This window comes from Musca autumnalis, unplaced genomic scaffold (assembly GCF_047663935.1).
Source record: "Musca autumnalis isolate F117 unplaced genomic scaffold, ASM4766393v1 scaffold_3, whole genome shotgun sequence".
NCBI classification, from domain to species: domain Eukaryota; kingdom Metazoa; phylum Arthropoda; class Insecta; order Diptera; family Muscidae; genus Musca; species Musca autumnalis.
Genome location: NW_027411866.1, coordinates 240,084,710 through 240,106,843, shown reverse-complemented (window position 1 = coordinate 240,106,843; position 22,134 = coordinate 240,084,710). Strand labels below are relative to the sequence as shown.

At 23.7% G+C, this 22,134-nt stretch overlaps 1 protein-coding gene across 33 annotated transcripts in view; it reads left to right on the top strand.

The window, feature by feature from the left end:
• dnc (phosphodiesterase dunce) overlaps nucleotides 1-22,134 on the top strand; it is a 1,334,769-nt gene that overhangs the window by 1,213,976 nt on the left and 98,659 nt on the right. For all 33 annotated transcript variants that reach the window (XM_073977500.1, XM_073977499.1, XM_073977474.1 and 30 more), the window contains one exon: nucleotides 13,339-13,515. In XM_073977500.1, the coding sequence (XP_073833601.1) occupies nucleotides 13,339-13,515 (177 nt within the window). The remainder of the gene's footprint in view (nucleotides 1-13,338; nucleotides 13,516-22,134) is intronic.

Here is a 22,134-nt window from a genome sequence, read left to right as displayed (position 1 = left end):
AAATTTTTGAAAATATATTTTTAAAAAAGTTATTCAAAAAGTATTTTTAAAAAATACATGATTACTCCAAAACCATTTAAAAAATTCCTACAAAATTCATAAAAACATTTTTCAAACAATTAGAAGAAAAAAACATTATTTAAAAAAATTTCCGTTTTTTTTCAAGTATCTTTTGAAAATTCTTAAAAAATGCAATTAAAAAATATCTTTTAAAAAATTGTTTTTCAGGAATTTACGTTTATTCAAAACATCAACTCTTGAAAAAATTAAAAAAAAAATAATTCTTTAATTCATCAATTCAATTCAATTTTTTTAATTTTTATTCAAAAAAATTTAAAGTTGTTAAAATTATTATTATTATCTTTTTGTTTTGTTTATGTTTATTTTTTAAATAATTTTAATGAAAAAACTTTTAAAAATTTTGAAAAAATAATTGATGATTTGAATTCAAATTCTTTCGAACTACATTTTAGAAAAATATATATTTTTAAAAAAATTCTTCCACAAAAATAATTTTTAAAAATACACGATTTTAAAAATTACTACAAAATTCTTGAAAAAATATTTTTCAATCAAATTTTAAAAATAAACATTATATAAAAAATTCCCCTTTTTTAGTGTCTTTTGAAAATTCTTAAAAAATGCAGTTAAAAAAATATCTTTTACTCAAAACAGTTTTTAAAATATAAATGAAAAAATTGTTTTTCAGAAATTTACGTTTATTCAAAATATCAAATCAAAAAAAAAAAAAAAAAAATTAAAAAAAAATAATTCCTAAATTAAATTTTATAAAATCAATTTTTATTTAAAAACATTTAAAATTATTAAATATTAACATTATTATTTTTATAGTTATTTATTATTATTTTTAAAAAATAATTTATAGAATCTTGGAGGTATTATTTAAAAATCACCGTTTAATGAAAAATAATTTTAAAAATCTTTGTAAACAATAATTGATGATTTGAATTCAAATTCTTTCGAACAACATACAAACTTCTGCTTTTTGAAAAATATTTGATTTGATTTTGTTCTCAATCAAACAAATTTGTTAACAGCAACAGGAGTTTGGTTGTAATTCGAACGAATATGTATTCGAATCGCCATAAAATAAGAAATTCAAAAATATACGTTTTTGAAGAAGTGATGAAAAAAATAAATAAAAATTAAAGAATCGACATAAAAATCAACGTTTATTTAAAAAAAAAAAAATTAAAAAAAATTGTAATTATTTTTAAATCCATTTTTATTCGAAAAATATTTTAAACAAATCCTGAAAAAATCTTTTTAAATGTTGAAAATATAGCTTTAAAAATTCCACGGTTAATCGAAAATATTTAAAAAATAAAATATGAAAAATAATTTTAAAAAATCAGTGTTTAATAAAAAAATTATGAAAATATAAAATAAATTGAAACATTTTAAACAAATTTTGAATTATTTTTAAATTCATTTTTATTCAAAAAATATTTTAAGCAATTCCTGAAAAAATCTATTTAAAAAATCTTTTTAAATGTGTCAAAAATAGCTTTAAAAGATTATTCGAAAATATTTAAAAAATAAATTATGAAAAATAATTTTTAAAAATCTGCGTTTAATAAAAAAATATTTTTTCATAATTTTTTTTTTAAAAATCTAGGTTTATTCAAATAATATTTTTGAAAACAAAATCAAGAAAAAATAATTTTAAAAATCCAAACAAATCAGAAAAATATCTTTGGAGGGTTGGCGTTTTACAGTGTTTTTTATTTTTGCTTTTCAACATAGTCCTGCTCATCAGTTCCCCCGTTTCCCGTTCTTCAACAACAAACTTTTATGCCCAAGTGTCAATTGTTCGCTCAAATAGATAGGTGTCCAAGGAAACACTCTGATCGTGAATTTGGGAAAAATTCAAAAAAAAAAATAATAATTTTACATATCCACATGTTTATTCAAAAAATATTTTTTAAAAAACTAAAAACGTTTATTCAAAAAATAGTTTGAAAAAATTCATGAACAAATAAATTTTAAAAATGGTTTAAAAAATCCCCGGAAATTTTATTTTAAAATCCACGTTTATAAAATTTTTTTTAAAAATTCATGAAAAAATTATTTTAAAGAATGCACATTTATTTTTTTTTAAGTCTGGAATAATTATGAAAAATTATTTATTTATGAAAAAATAATTTAAATATTTTTATAAACCTCATTTGTTGTTAAATAAATTCATAACATATTCTTTTGAAAAAAAATATTTTATAAAAAAATCAGGTTTTTCAAAAAATATCTTAAAATATAAAGTAACACGTTTATTAAAAAACTAATTATAAAAATTCTTAACAAATATTTTCAAAGTGCACCTTTATTGAAAAAGTAATATAGAAAATCTTGGAAAGATTATTTTAAAAATTCCACGTTAATTGGAAAACATATTTTTAAAAATTAGCTTTGTTGGAAAAATATGTTTAGAATAATTCTTAAAAAACCAAGTTTATGTCAAAAAATATTTTTTCTAAAAAATATTTAAAAAATCAAAGTTTAAGAAAAAATATTTTTAAAAAAATCTTTAAAAAATAATCTTTCGCGAAAACACATTTATGAAAAAATAGTTAAAAAAGTCTTGAAAAAATATATTTTTAAAATAATCCGCCTTAATAAAAATATATTAAGAAAATCTTGAAAAACTAATTTTAAAAAAAATCCACGTTTTGTAAAAAAAAAACATAAAAAAATATTAAAAATCTGAAAATCATATATTAAAGAAAAACCGACGTTTATTACAAAAATTAACAAATTCCTAAAACAATATTTTTTAAATAAATAAATATTTTAAAATCCACGTCTATCAAAAAATATTTTAAAAATGCATGGTAAATAAATTTCTAATATATTCTTGAAAAAATCATTATATAATAACTTAGGTTTTTTCAAAAAATATTAAAAAAAAATCTTGAAGAAATAATAAAACTTTATTCAAAAAATATTATTAAAAAATTTTTTAAATATAAATTTATAAATTATATTTAAATAATTCACGTTTATAGAAAAAGTAATTTTAAAAAATCTGAAAAAACAAATTTTTAAAAAATCCAAATATACAAATATTTTTTGAATATCTGGAAAAAATATTTTTAAGAAATCTACAAATGGAAAGAAAAAAAATCTTAAAAAATGGAAAAAATAGTTTGTTCAATAATAAAGTATTTTTAAAATACTCTTATAAAAATAAATGTATAAATTCTTCAAAAACAAAAATAATATTTTAAATTAATTAATTTTACACATTCATCGAAAAATATAAAAAATCTTGGAAAGTAAATTTTTGAAAAATCCACGTTAATTAAAAGAATATTCTTAAAAATCCACTATTGTTGGAAAAATATTTTTAAAATAATTTTAAAAATCCAAGTTTATGAAAAAAATATTTTTTAAAAAATGTCTAAAAAATCCAAGTTTAAAAAAATATTTTTAAAAAATATGTAAAAAATATTTTTACAAAAATATGTAAAAAATATTTTTTTTTTAAAAAATCATCATTTATGAAAAAATATTTTTAAAAAAGTTGGTAAAAAAATTTAAATAAACCAGCGTTTATGAAAAATTTGTTAAAATAATCTTGAAAAAATATTTAAAACAAAAAATTCCCCTTAATAAAAATATATTAAGAAAATCTTGAATAAATAATTTTTAAAAAATCCACGTTTTGTTAAAAAATATTTAAAATACAAAATATTAAAAATCTGAAAAACATATCTTTACGAAATCAACGTTTATTACAAAAATTAACAAATTTTTAATTTTACAAATTCTTCAAAAATGATTTAATTTTAAAAATTCGTCAAAAAATAAACGTGCACTTGTTTACTGAAAAAAATAATATAAAAAATCTTGGAAAGCTAATTTTTGAAAAATCCACTATAATTAAAAGAATATTTTTTTAAAAATCCACTATTGAAACTATAGTCTTCCCTGCCTTACCCCTTGGTAAACATCGCCAATTTTTTTGCCCCACTAATAAATTAAAGTTGTTTTAATCAAATATTAAAACAACGACTATGGGATTAAGCCTGACTATTTTGAAAATCAAAATAGAAGTCGTCATCCCAAAAAAAATATTTTTTAAAAAATCTCTAAAAAATCAAAGTTTAAGAAAATATATTTTATTAAAAATCATCTTTTACGAAAAAACATTTTTAAAAAATGTGTAAAAAAATTTATATAAACCAGCGTTTATTAAAAAATATTTAAAATAATCTTGAAAAAATAATTTTAAAAAAAATCCGCCTTTATAAAAAAATATTAAGAAAATCTTAAAAAAAATAATTTTAAAAAATCCGCCTTGTTGTTTTTTTTTTGTTTTATTTTGGCTTTTGGTCAAATGAAAACAAAGATGTTCGTGTTTGTTTCTGTTTCATTTATCCTACTCCGCCATTATAAAAAAATATTACGAAAATTAAAAAAAAAAATAATTTTTAAAAAATCCACGTTTTGTAAAAAAATGTTTAAAATAAAAAATATTTAAAATCTGAAAAACATATCTTTAAAAAAAATTAACTTTTATTACAAAAATTTAACAAAATTTTAAAACAATCTTTCTTAAATAAATATTTCATTTAATCTCCTTAATCTTGAAGCAACATTCCTATGTTCGTATTCTTTGCGAAGCAAAGACGACATAAAAACAGTGGTGGATATAAAATTCTTTAGTTCGACTCAAATTGTAGGATAAACAGCTTTAGGGCCATACAGCAAATTTCTCATTTTGTTTAATTTGCTAGATGGCTTTATTGACCTGTTTATCGATACAGAGTCGGCGAAAAAGGGAACTGATGAAGTTGTTTGGTGACAACTGAAACTATAGTATTCCCTACCCTTCGCCCGCAACTAATCAATTTCATATCCACTGTAAAATATTTTGTTGTTATTCAAACAATTGAATTACAACAAAATATGGACTTAAGCTGAAATAAACACAAAGATGTAAAATTCTGCAGTCCAACAATAAAAAAAAAAAAAAAACGCCAACAACTATTTCATTTAATAATAAAATATTTTTCTTATAAAAATAAATTTAAAATTTTTTAAAAAATGATTAAAAAAATATACACGTCTATTAAAAAACTAGTTTTAAAATTTTTTCAACAAAATATTTACAAAGTCCACGTATGGGATTGTCAATTTTTGAAAATTTATTTCATTACACATTTTTTAACAACTGTAGATTCTTGCATATTCCGGAACAGATCGAATGTAACATCTTCTTTTCATTTAGTTAATGAGGAACACGACTGGCTATGTAATAAATCTTGTCTGTGAATGTTTCCTCTTAACATACGCAACCATTATAACTTGTGTGTGTTATATGTAATAAGAATGCTTGTTCTACATACTTCTTTACAGAATAAATTATTTCAAAATACAACACAACGTTGAGTTCTAAAGCAGCGTCAGGCACCACACTTTTCTATTGCATACTTTACGGGGTGTCATTGTGTGAGTGCATGCTTTTTCAATGGGTTGAATTGTGAGCAACGTTAAATGAGCGCTCACGGGCTCCTAATCGCCTGACGCTGTTCTAAAGATCTAATGACTCCCAACAACTACCCTTCCAAACGACCTGCCTGGTTAGGAGAGTGTTTAGAGTTAATGTCGTATTAATAATGCATGCACAAGCATGTGTTCTTGGGCTTAATTTATCTACAATATACAATGTGTGGTCTCTTCTCTTCACAACATACCTTTACGGTTGGAGTCATTCAACAAGTTCGACAAAAAAAGCTTTTCAATTCAAATGCCTTCTTCTTCTTGTTTAATATTTTTAAAATTGTAACGCATATTGTTAAGATGTTTCGAAATTATGTGAATTATAACAGAAATTTACATTATTTTGATTTTACATTTTGATTTTTAATATTATTACAATTCACACAACTTATGTGAAATAAATTAAATGATTTTAAAATTTGATTTGATTTTTTTGCTCTAAATCTGATTTAGAAAAATTCAAATATTCTACTTGGGTAATACAAACAATATTATTTAAATATATGAAAGCATTATATCCCTTATACAAGCTTATCAAAAATTCATTGCATAAAATATGCATATTGTCTGAACCCATTGTAAAGTAATAGCATACTTTTAGGCAGGCCCATTTAAACAAAATAATATTTTATATTGTTCTTATATTTTACATTGTTGTACTCCAATATTTATATCCATATATTTCTTGACTCTCTAAGGACTCTTTTCGACTCTCAACATGTTGTCCGTTTATTATCTAAATGTGTTGTGTGTGTGTGTCTGTGTGTGTTAAGGGCTTGTGCTATTGTGTATTTTTTGAATTAGTTAATCCCTTGAGCGCATTTAAGAGTAAATAAATAACAAATTATAAAAATAAATAACCAATACAATGAACCAGCAGCCCTCCTCCACTTTGTCAATACAAACACACACCCACACACCTATTGAACATACGTACTGAACGTACATACAAAAGTTGTTCATTGTTGTTTTTCCTTTTTATGTGGGAGTAATTCTTGAAATAGAAAATATACAATCGCAAAAAATGTTTGCAACTTCAATTAGTTAATTTTTGGATGCTTTTTGGGATTGTTATTTTGTCCTTGTGTTGTCTCGAAGGTGCTTGGAGAGGTACAACAAATTCAATATTTATTTACTCACATTCTATGTATTTATCTTCTTTCTATTTCTCTGGGACCTTTTGTTGACATAAATATGTAATTAGCTAAGCAAATGTGCGTACGAAGATGTGTGTGTGTGTGTGGAGAAGAACACTGCTATGGAGTCAAGTTTTATTTTAAGGACATTTTCTCGAATGTTAAATTTCATAGTAATTGTTTGAAAACAACATTGCTTATTCACACTTAAGGAAATTGTATACCAGTAGTTAAGGAAAATATTTTTTAAATTGTAGGAAAATTACTTAACTAAACTATTTTCCTTTTCTTTTGATCTTTTACAACTAAGCTTCCACTCAAGCACAATTTTTTGTTCTAAGATTATATTACCAAACAACTTGAAAATCCTATTGAAGTAAAGATTACGCATTCCAAAGGATTTTAGATGGGGGAGCAAATAAAATTCCCCAGCAACTTGATGTCCTTCTGTGAACAAAGGCCATGGCAATATCCGGGCCATACACAACATACAACTTAGTGATGAATGTTGTGTATGTGCCTGTTGTATGTTTGTGTACGTGTGTATGGCTCTAAATATGACTACAATGTAGACAAAGAAAGTTTTCTACGTTACTTTTTGTTTTCTAGTAAGCTTGTTACATCACTCATTCATTACTTATTTTCAACAGCCAACCAACCAACCATCCATTCAACCTGTAAGGCCAAACAAGAGAAAGAAAAAAAAAACAGTTTTCTCATTAAGAAAACAACAGGAGTCTCTACTTTGTTATGAATGACTAGGTTTTGGATCACTTCTATGGGTAACGCTATTGACGCTACTCCTGCTGTGTTTTTTCCTTTGTGCTACTTGTCAGACATTCATGTCAAGGCATCTATCCATCGTCTTTCATGCCAAGGCAAAAATGTCTTGCCTCATTGTATTCCTTAAGGAAAAAAACTTAAGCTGAGGTGTGAAAAAAGTTATTTTATTTTTTTCCTCGCCCTCTCTTCCTTTTGTTACGTACTTACACAGGATACAATGTTGTTCCCGGGTCCCATGTCCCCCTTTGTTTGTTTTCTTTGTAGTGCTAAAAAAACAGCATAAGGAAATTGTTGATGTTGTTACAGCTGCTGTTGTTGTTGCTTTATTTTTTCATTTATTTTTCTTCTTTATTGTGTGTGTGTGTGTTGTAAAGGAAAACTTTTTCATTTTTCCTAAAGGAGATGATAATTTTCTGTACATTTCCATTATGTCTCTTTTCTTTGGAAGCAAGAAACATCTCTTGTTTATGTTCAACAAGCGTGATTTAATACTGTCAACTTTACCTCAAAGTTAGAAATCTTAAAATGTGGAAATTTAAGTTTTAGGGATTAAAAAAGTATAATAAGAAGGATGGACAAGCTTTTATACCCAACGATAGGAAATCCACTAGTCCAATGATGGTTGAAAAACAGTCTACCCACGATTATTACAAAAATATTTAAAAAAATCACGATTATTGAAAAAATATTTCTTAAAAAATCACGATTATTGAAAAAATATTTCTTAAAAAATCACGATTATTGAAAAAATATTTCTTAAAAAATCCACGATTATTGAAAAAAATGTTTTAAAGATTTTTAAAAAAATTCACGGTTATTACAAAAATATTATTAAAAAAGTGAAAACATATTTTTTAAAAAATCCACGATTACTGATTTTTATAAAAATCACGATTATTATTAAAATATTTTTAAAAAATCCACGATTATTGAAAAAAAATAAAAAAGAATCCAAGAAAGAAAAAAAAAAGAATCCTTATTAAAAAAAATTACGTTTATTGAAAAAATATTTAAAAAATCGCGATTATTGAAAAAATATTTTAAAAAAAAATCCAGTTATTGAAATTTTTTTTAAATCCAAGATTATTGAAAAAAATATTAAAAAAAGAAAAGATTATTGACAAAATACTTATTAAAAAATTTACAATTATTGAAAAAATTAATTATTATCACGATTATGTCCAATGATGGTTGAAAAACAGTCTACCCACGATTATTACAAAAATATTTAAAAAAATCACGATTATTGAAAAAATATTTCTTAAAAAATCACGATTATTGAAAAAATATTTCTTAAAAAATCCACGATTATTGAAAAAAATGTTTTAAAGATTTTTAAAAAAATTCACGGTTACTACAAAAATATTATTAAAAAAGTGAAAAAATATTTTTTAAAAAATCCACGATTACTGATTTTTATAAAAATCACGATTATTATTAAAATATTTTTAAAAAATCCACGATTATTGAAAAAAAATAAAAAAGAATCCAAGAAAGAAAAAAAAAGAATCCTTATTAAAAAAAATTACGTTTATTGAAAAAATATTTAAAAAATCGCGATTATTGAAAAAATATTTTAAAAAAAATCCTGTTATTGAATTTTTTTTTTAAATCCAAGATTATTGAAAAAAATATTAAAAAAAGAAAAGATTATTGACAAAATACTTATTAAAAAATTTACAATTATTGAAAAAATTAATTATTAAAAATCCACAATTATTGAACATTTTTTTCTAAATCCACGATTATTGAAAAAATATTTTAAAAAAATCCACGATTATTGAAAAAAATATTTAAAAAAAATCTTTGATTATTGAAAAAAAATATTTAAAAAAAATCTTTGATTATTGAAAAAAAATATTTTAAAAAAATCCACAATTATTGAAAAAAATATTTTAAATAATCCACGATTATTGAAAAAAATATTTTAAATAATCCACGATTATTGAAAAAAATATTTTAAAAAAATCCACGATTATTGAAACAAAATATTTAAAAAAAAATCCACGATTATTGAAAAAAAAAAAAATAAACACGATTAAAAAAAAAACATCCACGATTATTAAAAAAAACATAAACACGATTAAAAACATCCACGATTATTAAAAAAAATAAAAAATATCCACGATTATTGAAACAAAATATATTAAAAAAATCCACGATTATTGAAAAAATATATTTAAAAAAAATCCTCGATTATTGACAAAATACTTACTAAAAAATGCACGATTATTGAAAAAAATATTTAAAAAAAGTTTGAGATTAAAAATATTTTTTAAAAAATCCACAATTATTGAAAAAAAATAAAAATCCGCGATTATTGAACAAAATATTTTAAAACGATTATTGACAAAATACTTATTAAAAAATTCACGATTATTGAAAAAAATATTTTTAAAAATTCTCGATTATTATAAAAATACTAGCGGACCCGGCGAACTTCGTCTCGCTATTAAGGAATAAAATTTCATACAAAAACTCAATTTTCGATTTTTCCAGAGAGATTTTCCAAAATTTTCTTCCGTAAAGACCTTCTCCTCGAAAATACGAATAACTGACAAAAAATTTTACAGAAATCGGCCTAGCCGTTCTCATTTTATGAATTACTATACATTTTTTACACCATTTTTATATATATAGATTTAAAAAAATCGCGATTATTGAAAAAATATTTTTTAGAAAAACCACAATTATTGATTTTTTTTAAATCCACGATTATTGAAAAAAATATTTAAAAAAATCCACGATTATTGACAAAATACATATTCAAATATTCACGATTATTGAAAAAATATAGTTTTAAAAAATTCACGATTACTTAAAAAGAACATTTTAAAAATTTACGATTATTGAAAAAATCATATTAAAAAAATCACGATTATTGAAAAAATATTTTTTTAAAAAATCCACAACTATTGAATAAATATTTTTTTTTTAAACGACAGTTATTAAAACATATTTTTAAACAAATCCACGATTATAGAAAAATATTTATAAATATTCACGATTTTTGAAAACAAATTTTAAAAAACTTAAGATTTTTGAAAAAAAATATTTTTATAAAATCCACGATTTTTGAAAACATATTTTTAACAAATACACAATGTTTGGATAAAATATTTTTAATATATTTAATACACGATTTTTTGATTAAATATTTTTAAAAAATCCACGATTTTTGAAAACAAATTTTATAAAAATTCACGATTTTTGAAAAAATGAAATAAATACACGTTTATGCAAACAAAAATAATATTGGAGAAAGAAGTATATTTAAACAATTTAATTTATTGGACAAATACTTTTGAAAAAATCTAAGTTTTTGGAAACATATTTTTAAAACAAATTAAGTTTGTGAAAAAAGTTATTTAAATAACTTTAGTTAAAACCCGTGAATTCCTTAAAAAAACATTTCTTATTAAAACGCCAATTTTGAAAAGGTGGAAATTTTTTGAAAAAGCCTGGATTTTTAAAAATATTTTCTCCACAAAAGTGGATTTTTTAAAAATATTTTTAACATATATTTGGTTTTTTTATAAATATTTTTTCCATAAACTTTAATTTTTAAAAATATGTTTTCCATAGGACTTTTTTTCATAAATGTGGATTTTTAAAAATATTTTTTTCCATAAAAAAAATATTTTTTTCGATAAGCGTGGATTTTTTTTAAGTATTAGTTTCATAAACGTGAATTAAAAAAAATATATATTTTTTTAAGTTTTTAAAATTATTTTTATATTTTTTAAAAATATTTTTCCATTATCTTAAATTATTTAACAATACTTATTACCCAAACTTTAATTTGTTTTTTCAAAATATTTTCAAAAACGGTGATTTTTTTTATAATATTTAAAAAAAATGATTTTTTAATAAACGTTTTTAAATGATTTTTTAATAATACATATTTTAAAAATCTACATTTTGAAAATAAATTTGTAAAAAAAATAAGTTTACAGAAAAAGTATTTTTAAATAATTTAAGTTAATGAAAAAAATATTTTTAAAAAATCCACGTTTTGGAAAACATGTTTTTAAAAAAATAAAGTTTGTGGAAAAATTATTTTTAATAACTTAAGTTAATGGAAAAATATATGTTTAAAAAGTCCACGTTATTGAAAAAAATTTGTAATTTTAAATAATTAAAAAAATATATTTTAAAAAAATCGACGTGTTTGGAAAGAGTATTTTTAAATAACCTAAGCTATTTATTTTTAAAAAACTCCACGTTTATGGTAAACATAATTTTAAAACATCCATGTTTATGGTAACAATATATTTAAAAAATCCAGGTATGGTAACAATATTTTTAAAAAAATTCAGGTATGGTAACAATATTTTTAAAAAAATCCAGGTATGGTAACAATATTTTTCAAAAATCCACGTTTATGGTAAAAATATTTTTGAAAAAAATATTTTTAGAAAAAATTTACGATTTGAAAAAAATATTTCTAAAAAATCCACGTTTATGGAAAAAATATTTCTAAAAAATCCACGTTTATGGAAAAAATATTTCTAAAAATCCACGTTTAATGAAAAAATATTTTTAAAAATCTAGGTTTTTGGAAAAAAAATATTTTTATCGAAAAATATTTTTAAAAAATCCACGTTTAGGATTTTTTTTTTTAATATACACGTTTATGTAAAAAATCCATATTTAAGGAAAAAAAGATTAAAAAGTCCACGTTTATTGAAAAAATGTTTTTGAAAAATCCACTCTTATGGGAAAAATATTTTAAAACAATCCACTTTAATGGAAAAAAAATTTAAGAAATCCACGTTCATGGTAAAAATATTTTTAAAAACATTTACGTTTTTGAAAAAAATATGTTTAAAAATCCAGGTTTATGGGAAATCAATTTTTAAAGAATCCGCCTTTATCGAAAAAAAATAAAAAATATATTTTTAAATATATTTTTAAAACACCACGTTTATAGTAAAAATTTTTATTAATTCACGTTTTTGGAAAAAACAAATTTAAAAAGTCCACGTTTTAGGTAAAAATATATTCAAAAAATACACGTCTTTGGAAAAAATATTTTTAAAAAATACACGTTTTTGGAAAAAAAATATTTAAAAAAATCCACGTTTTTTAGAAAAAAATATTTTTAAAGAATCCGTGTTTATCGAAAAGTATTTTTAAAAAATCCACGTTAAGGGATTTTTTTAAATATACACGTTTATGTAAAACATATTTTTTAAAAATCCATATTTAAAAAAAAAAGTTTAAAACGTCCACGTTTATTGAAAAAATATTTTTGAAAAATCCACTTCTATGGGAAACATATTTTTAAAAAAAAATATTTTTAAGAAATCCACGTTTATGGTAAAAATATTTTTAAAAAAATTTACGTTTTTGGAAAAAATATTTTTAAAAAATGCACATTTATGGTAAATATATTTCTAAAAAAATCCACATTTACCATAAATGTGGATTTTTTTATATATTTCTAAAAAAATCCACGTTTATGGAAAATATTTTTTAAAACATACACGTCTATGGAAAAAATATGTTTAAAAAATCAAAAAATCCAAGTTATTTGAAAAAAAAAATTTAAATCCAAATTTAAGGAAAAATAGTTTAAAAAGTCCAGGTTTATTGAAACAATACATTTGAAAAATCCACTCTTATGGGAAAAATATTTTGAAAAAATCGATGTTAATGTAAAAAATAATTGTATATAATCCATGTTTTTTGAAAACTTATTTTTAACTTGATGCAAGTTTAAACAAAAAAAAACCTTTTAAAAAATATTTTTTAAATAATTTTTAATTGTCCGTTGTTGCTGCTGGAAAATTTTTCTTTAAAAAATCATTAAAAAATATATTTGAAAAATTCAACGATCTTGTCTTTGTCCAATTTAATAATTCCATTTTTCCTTCATTTTCTTTCTTTACAGTTTCGATGTAGAAAATGGCCAAAGTGCTCGATCTCCGCTCGAGGGCGGTTCACCAAGCGCCGGTTTGGTCTTGCAAAATCTTCCCCAGCGTCGCGAATCGTTCTTATATCGTTCCGATTCTGATTTTGAAATGTCACCCAAATCAATGTCCCGCAATTCAAGCATTGCTAGTGAAAGGTAAGTCAAATCCTTTTTTTCTATTATAATTAAATTAAAATTAAATTAAACAGAACACTTTAAATAGTTAAATAAAATAGTTGATGCTTAAAACGCATATGGTAAAGTTTTTTAATATATTATTTATTATTAAATTTAATTTTATATTTTTATTATTTTTTAAATTAAACTAATTATTTTTTTAGATTATTTTATGACGTGTCATACATAAATGTTGCATTGTTATGACATTTTAATGGCCTGCTCTGTTGAAGTTCCGTTAAGTTTTTAGTGTTTACATTCAGTGTTTAGTGTTTAGTGTTTACATTATTTCCCTCGGAATTTTCCGTGCGGCAAATAATTTTAAAAAGTTAAATTCTTTTAAAATCAAATATCTTAAAACGTTGAAAACTACTAGAATTACTTAATTATGGAATATTCTTGCCCAATCGACAAAAAATCCTTTTTGAACATAAACACGGACATAAAAAAGTGCCAAATTGGGGAAAGGGAACAAATTCCGCAAGGAATTTCTATTCATGATTGCCCTGTATAATTATGGATTTTACACATTGCCCTTTACCCTGCCATTTTATAAGCTTAGTTTCACAGCGTTCCAAGCTCCATGATAATAGAACTTACCCAGCACCTGTATTGCAATATTTTCCTATTTTCACCTTCACCTTAAATATTTCAAATTCAAATTTTTATTAACTTAAATATGTCATCAGCAGATATTAGGCCTCATGTTTTTTGTAATATGTTAGACAGAATCTAAATTGAAGGTATACCAAAATTAATTTAGAAAAAAAATCAATTATTTTTTATAAATTTAATTGTAAGACAGTATTTAGTGAGCATTTTTGAACGATTATTAGAACGTTGTTCGTACCTTTTTCTACCCTTTTTATGAGCCATGGGAGTTATCATCGAGGATTTTCTATAATATGTTTTATTTAATAAATGTGAATTTTTTATGGACATTTTTCCAACGCTGCCAGTGATTATTTTTCATCAATGATGGTCGTATTTAATCAATACCATATCATATAATTAATTTTAATTTTATTTGCTATAATTAATTTTATCCACTTAGTACATTTTTTCAAAATCTCGTTAAAAAGGTCTCAAACAATTTCTGTTTGAAAAAAAAAACTTACAACGAATAGCTGCAGCAGCTGCATTTGTAAAATGTTTTGTTTTTGGTGCATAAAGAGAAACCACAAATTAAAAGTTATTAACCAAAGCAAAACATTTTAGTCGAACGGCCACCCGCACACATCAACCCACCCTCTAAAATTGTAAATAGTCAAACAGCACACCAACAAATTCGCACTTAAATTTATGAGATTTTTTGCTTTTCATTTTTTCTGTTAGTAAAGGCCAACCAACCAACCAACCATCAAGCCAAAAGTCATTAGCAATAAAATTATATATTTTACGTTTTGCCAGTTGTATTTTTGATACGAAAATAAGCTCATAAAAATTACAAACTAAAAACAAAACTAATAAATCGCAAAAACTCAACAGCAAGCGAAATTTTTGTAAATTCCACAGATTTCTATTTTTTGGACAAAAGCATTGATAGAAATGTTTTTGGAAAATATTACTTGGAAAATTTATATATAAACTACTATATATTACTAAAAAAAATGTGCACAATTACTGGCCTGAAACTGTTCGAAAAGTATTTCAAAGTCCGTTTACAAAAGTCTAAAGGCTCAAAGTACATACATTATTTTAAACCCAAATTTTTTTGAAAAAAAAAAACTATTAAAGTATTCTATTGAAAAACAATTTTTAAAAAATTCATCAGGATTTTAAACAATTATGTATGTCCTTTATTTATTTATGTACATTTTTTGCTAATACAATTGTTATATACACAAATAAAATGTTCATGAAGAACATAGGCATTAAAAATTAAAATAAACAATTATTTCTTTAAAAAACCCAGTTTTTTAAACATAAATTTTAAATATTATTTAAAAAAATCCATGTTTATTGGTAAAAGTATATTTTACAAAATTCAAGTTTACAGAAAAAATATGTTTTTAAAAAATCTAAGTTTATTGAAAAACTATTTCTCAAAGAGTTTGTTAAACACATCTAGAAAATAATTAATTGAAAACATTAATTGATTTTTTTTCAAAATTATTGAAAAAAATATTTTTTAAAACCTTTTTTATTGAAATTATTAAAAAAATATTTTTTTAATATATTTATTTAATATATTTATAAAATATTCGCCATTACTGAAAAAAATATTTTTTAAAAAATTTCGGACTACGGAAATTTTTTTTCTAAAAAATCTCCGATTATTGAAGGATATTTTTAAATATGCCCTATTATTGAAAAAAAAATTTTAAAACATCTAAGTTGATTGAAAAACTATTTCGTAAACTGTTTAAAAACACCTAGAAAATAATTAATCGAACACATATTTTTAAATAGATTTTTTTTTAATTATTGAAAAAAATATTTCAAACACCTTTTTATTGAAAAATATTTTTTATTTTGATTTTAAAATTTAAAAAATAACCAGATTATTTGAAAAATATGTTTTAAAATATTTATTGGAAAATATTTCTTTGAAATTATTGAAAAAATATTTAAACAAGTAAGAAAGTATCAGTCGGCTTTGTCGACAGAGATATACCCTCAGCCTGTGTATATTGAAAAAAATTTTCCCAAAATACGTTTAAAAATTTTGGGCGTTTGAAACGACAAAAATGTTGATTAGGATTAAAGATCAAAAGTTTTGCGGAGAAGATACTAAAAGGAATGGATCGACATTGACCGTTATGGAAGTGGATCTCCAGCCACAACATATGGTGCCATAGCGGGTTTTTACACTCTTCGGGCTGTTTGCTCAAGAAGTATGGACTTGCCCCTAAAAAACTTTTATCATCGTAATTGAGGCAGCGAATGCAAGTTGCTTCAACAAAAATCAAAGTGATTCGATATCAGGTCTTAAAGTGAACTTATCCGAAATTTTGTGTGGGAGTTATCGGATGGAGTGGACAAATATAGTCCATATTTGAACCTGATCTATATCTATTAGATATATTAGGATGTGTAAAGTATGGACCAATTCGGCCACTCCCTTCAAGAGTTACCGTATGAACAAAATTTCCGAACATTTTTGAACTTTTGTGGGGGAGGTACCTGAAGGAGTGGACCGATATGGCATATCTTCAAACTTAAACTATGTTTGGACAAAATATTACTAAGGCCAAATTTTGGACCGAATCGGCAGATCCGTTCGAGAGTTATCGTGCGCTCCAACCACCTTACACAGTGTCATAGGGGTTTTCTTGCAACTTTCAGCTATTTTCTCAGGAAGTATGGACTTGCCCCTGATGAAACTTGTACCGTCGTATGGAGGGCAGTGAATACAAGTTGCTAAACCAAAAATTAAAGCGATTCGAGAGATGGCCCTAAACTGAATTTTTCCGAAATTTTGTGTGGGAGGTACCCGAAGGAGTGGACCTATTGAGACCATATTGGAGCCTCATATTACTCTGGTAGAAAGTTTACACTATACAAAGTATGAACCAAATCGGTCACTCCCTTCAAGAGTTATCGTGAGCACAAACTTTCCGAACATTTTGGAACTTTTGTGGGGGAGGTACCGGAAGGAGTGGACCGATGTAGCTCATCTTCGAACTTAAACTAAGTATGGGCAAAATATTACGCAAGCCAAAATTTGAACCGAATCGGTTTATCCGTTCGAGAGTTATCGTGCGCTCCAGCCAGCCAGACAGACAGACGGACATTGCTCAATCGACTCCAAATTGTCTGAAACACATTTCGTCCAAACATACTTGGGGTCTAAAACCATTATTTCGATAAGGCACATTTTGCCCGTATGAAAGTGTATATACCCTCGTTAGCATAAATGCTGAGGGTATAAAAACACATTTGCATTTGAAAAATCAAAAATTTCTAGGACAGAGAAGCCATTCGACAGTCGATACGTCTGAAGAGCTGCTTAACCAACAGCGAAACCAGGTAACGTAATTTGGTGACTGTGTGGGTTCGAGTCCATGGCTTTCCTTATTCACTTGGAAAACATTTCTGATCATCAAGCTTTACTCTAAATTAATAAAAAGCATTAAAAATTATCTTCACCCTAACAGGCACAATTTCAAAAAAAAAAATATTTGTTTTTAAACTTTAAGTTTATTGAAAAAAAAACTTACAGAAAAATAATCGAAAAAATATTCATTTATTTATTGGAAAAATATTTTTTCAAAAATGGTCAAAACCTCTTTTATTGAAAAGTTATTCAAAATGAAGAAAACGCAATACGATAAGAAACATTAGTGCAATATTTACATCAGCTGACGATGGTAGTGATGCTACCTTAGCTTATAAGTAAATATTTAAGCTTTATTTTGACGTGTTGTTTGCGATTTTTGTAAGTTAATTCTTAGTGCCTAAAGAAACCCTCCGTGATACTAATTTATTGTGTGTTTATACATATCTATTGTAGATCATCCTGAAGATGCAATTCACGAAATTGCGAAATATCGATTAATAAAGAAGAAAAAATTTTAAAAATTAAACATGAGCTTACAAATTCATTGGAAAAACTATTCTATAAAAATCCACATATACTGAATATTTTGGAGTCCAAAAATATTTTTTAAAAATCCAAATTTTTGATTAAAAATGCCAGAAAAAAACAAGCAATCCCAATTTAAAAAATTGTTGAAAATTCCACTTTACTGGAAATAATATCAAGGTGTTTTGAAAATAATTTTTTTTTAAAAAATCAATTTTTTGGGAAACTATTTCCTAAAAAATCCAGGGTTTTTAGACTTAACTGTTTATTTTTTTATTAATTTTTAATTAATTTTTAATTTTTGAAAAAAATTTGTTTTAAAATCGGGTTTTTTCAAAAAAATATATATTAAGATGTAAACGATTTTATAAACCCACACTTATTTTTTTAAATACACGCTTTTGTTTTAAATTGTGTGTTTAAAACCATTTTTTATTTTGAAAAAATATTTGTCATTAATTATTTTTTTTTTTAATAAAAGTTTCAAAAGAGATTTTTCAACAATATCAAAAATGTTGTAAATCCAAGTTTATTGAACATTATTTTCTAAAAATACAAATTTATTGAAAAAAAAAATATTTTATAAAAATCCAAATATACTGAATATTTTTGAGTCCACATTTATTGAAAAATATTTTTTTAAAAATCCAAATTACTGATTAAAATTCCAGAAAAAAATAAGCAATCGCAATTTAAAACAATGTTTAAAAATACACTTTATTGGAGAAAATATCAAGGTTTATTGAAAATAAAATTTTTAATAAAATCAATTTTTATGGAAAACTATTTTTAATTTATTTTTTTTTCAATAATTTTTAATTTTTGAAGAAATATTTTTTTTAACTCGGTGTATTTTCAAAAAATATTTTTTTAAGGTGTCAAAAAATATTTTTCATTTTTTTTAAGTAAACGTTTCAAAAAAATGTTTTAAAAATCAATGCTATTGAACAAAATAAAAATGCACTTTAATGAAGAAATATTAAAAATTCACGATAAGAAGAGAAAATATTTTTTAAAAAACCAAAATAAGTTCACGTTTTTTAAAGAAAAATTTAAAAGTCATAATTTATATGCTGAAAAAATATTCCTTAGAAAATTCTCGTTAATTTTTGTATGATCGGTCATGTATTTTGTGTTGATGTTTCTTGTATTGTTTACAAAATTTACAAAATTAAAAAAAAAACATTTGTGCTAATTATTTTGTATTGGTTCATTAATTCAAATATTTATACGCATCGTAAAATGGATTTAAATAATTGAAATTCCCCCCTAACGACTTAAATGGTTTATTGGCAGTGCTAAATGAATATTTGTGGCTACTTGGGGAAATTTATTTCAGACAGAAATAAAAGTATTTTTATTACCAGCATGCCGGTGGCTTGTCATTCGTCAAATTGTTAAAATTCGCCAGTCAAAATACAATGCAATTTATTACTGTTGTTGTTGTTGATTCATGTACTTCATGGGCAGACAAAGAGAAAAACACGAAACGTAATTATTTAAATAATAAATCAATTCGAAACACAAATTCTAAATCTACAAACAACAACAGCAAAGTGGAAACATAAAATTTACTATGGAGTAAATAATTGTAAAAATTAACCATTGTATTGGGTCTATAAATGTGGTGCAATTGTTTCCATTCCCGCAGACGGTTGTGTATTCGAGTCGCAAGTCAGACAATTTAAGATTTTTCAAAGGTGGCTAAACCACTCAGCAACATGGTGACTATAACAGCCATCTCAACCCTGAGCATATCTCCGTATCTCCGACTCGGTTTTAGGAAGACGATCCCATAGCATAAAACTCAAATAAAAATAAGGTTACATTATTCCGGAGTATTTTTCTGAATTCATTCCCTAATCATCCTTGTTAAACACTAAACTGCACTAAAATATATTTTTTACAAGTCCCATAAAATACGAAACCTTTTTTTATATATACATACATATATCCTCCGATCAATGTACATAAATATGTGTGTATGTGTAAACAAATGTGTGCATGTATGTGTGGGTGACTGTTTTTATATTCATATATTCGGTGTTTACACACTTTATTCATTTGTCATATCCTCAAAAAGATAGGCCATGACGTACATACATACAAACATGGCTCATACAATGTAACGAACACATTGACCTCCAGTCAACCACTGTGTAACCAAGTTTTATAACCTTTTTTTTCTCATAAAACAAACAGCACTCTACTCCTTCCCCCTCACTGAGTGGCTAGTCAGCCATAAAGGCTTTTGGCATATGAAAATATAATATTTTTGTGTTTAGTTTTTTTTGTTGTGTGTCTTTTTTGTTTGTAATAGTTTGGCATACAAAAACAGACAAGAACAACTGCTACTGCTGCTACTACTACCAACACATGTATGTACATACTTTGTAAAGATATCCTTCCACTGTGACAACAGCCAAATAGCCTTTGGCATCAAAACATTTCACTTTGCAGGTCATTTTCTGTGTACATATGTATGTATGTACATCACTATGTGAGTGAGCGAGTGTGTGTTTGTTTACCTTGTATGACAAACAAACTGTGATAGTAAATATGTTAGTATGTATGTGTGTGATCGTACAAAAACTATTACAAAAAATTCCTCACTTGTGTTTGTGTTGGTTGCCCACTTTTTTTTCCTCTTCTCTAGTTGTTGTCGCATCATCATATCCTTAGCCTATAACCATCCATCCATCCATCTAAGCATTTTCATTCATCCATCCATCCAAGTACTCTTGTTCTTCTTCTCATATTGCATTATTATGCTTCTCAAGGCGCCACTCAAGCGTTCATAGGCTTTTGTGTTGCCATTTGACACCATTTTCGCTTAGAGAAAATCTTGTTATAATTTTAAGCACAACACACACTCTTACACTCACACTTTCACATGTTCGGCCATAATCACAACATCTTAGGGGCAAAGTACTTAACGAGGGTTAGCTTCAAGAGTTTACTAGGCAGAATAGTTTTTTTGCCTTGCCTAGTTTAATTGAGCTTTGATCTACTCTTTGTAATTTGAAATGTAAACACTTTGAAGAGCTTTCAAGCTTTGGAAAACAGATGCAGTAAATCCTTGAAATATTTTCATTGGAAAGTCCTCGTTAATTGATCTGTGGGTGTTTGAAATATTTAAACAAATCCCGGTTATTGAACGAATTAAATTAATGAATCCATTTTTATTGAAAACATTATTGAAAAAAAAAATAAAACTTGGTCGATTATTGAATAATATTTTAAAAAAATTAGTAGATTATTGATTTTTTTTAAAAAATTGGTTGATAACTAAATTTAAAAAAAACGGTAAATTATTGACAAATATCATTTAAAAAAATTTATAGATTATTGAAAAAAATCTTTAAAAAACATTGGCCGATTATTAAAAATATTTTCTTTTTTAACTACCGATTATTACAAGAATGTTTTAAAAATTCACGATAATTGAAAAATACTTTTTCAAAAATTCACGATAATTGAAAAATATTTTTTTAAAAAATTCACGATTATTTAAAAATATTTTTAAAAAAATTCACGATCATTGAAAAATATTTTTAGAAAAATCGATGATTAATGAAAAATATTTTTTAAAAACCTACGATTTTTGAAACATATTTTTAGAAAAATCGATGATTAATAAAAAATATTTTTTAAAAACCCACTATTTTTGAAACATATTTGTAGAAAAATTGATGATTAATGAAAAATATTTTTAAAAAACCCACAATTTTTGAAACATATTTTTTTTAAAAAATTTTAAAAAATTCACAATTGTTGAAAAATATTTTTTAAAAAATCCACGATTATTGAAAAATATTTTTTTCAAATCCACGATTATTAAAAAATATTTTTTAAAAAATCCACGATTGTTGACATTTTTTAAAAAATCCACGATTGTTGAAAAATATTTTTTTCCAAATCCACGATTATTGAAAAATATTTTATTCCAAATCCACGATTGTTGAAAAATATTTTTTTCCAAATCCACGATTGTTGAAAAATATTTTTTTCCAAAATTTTGAAAAATATTTTTTTTAAAAAATCCACGATTTTTGAAAAGTATTTTTTAA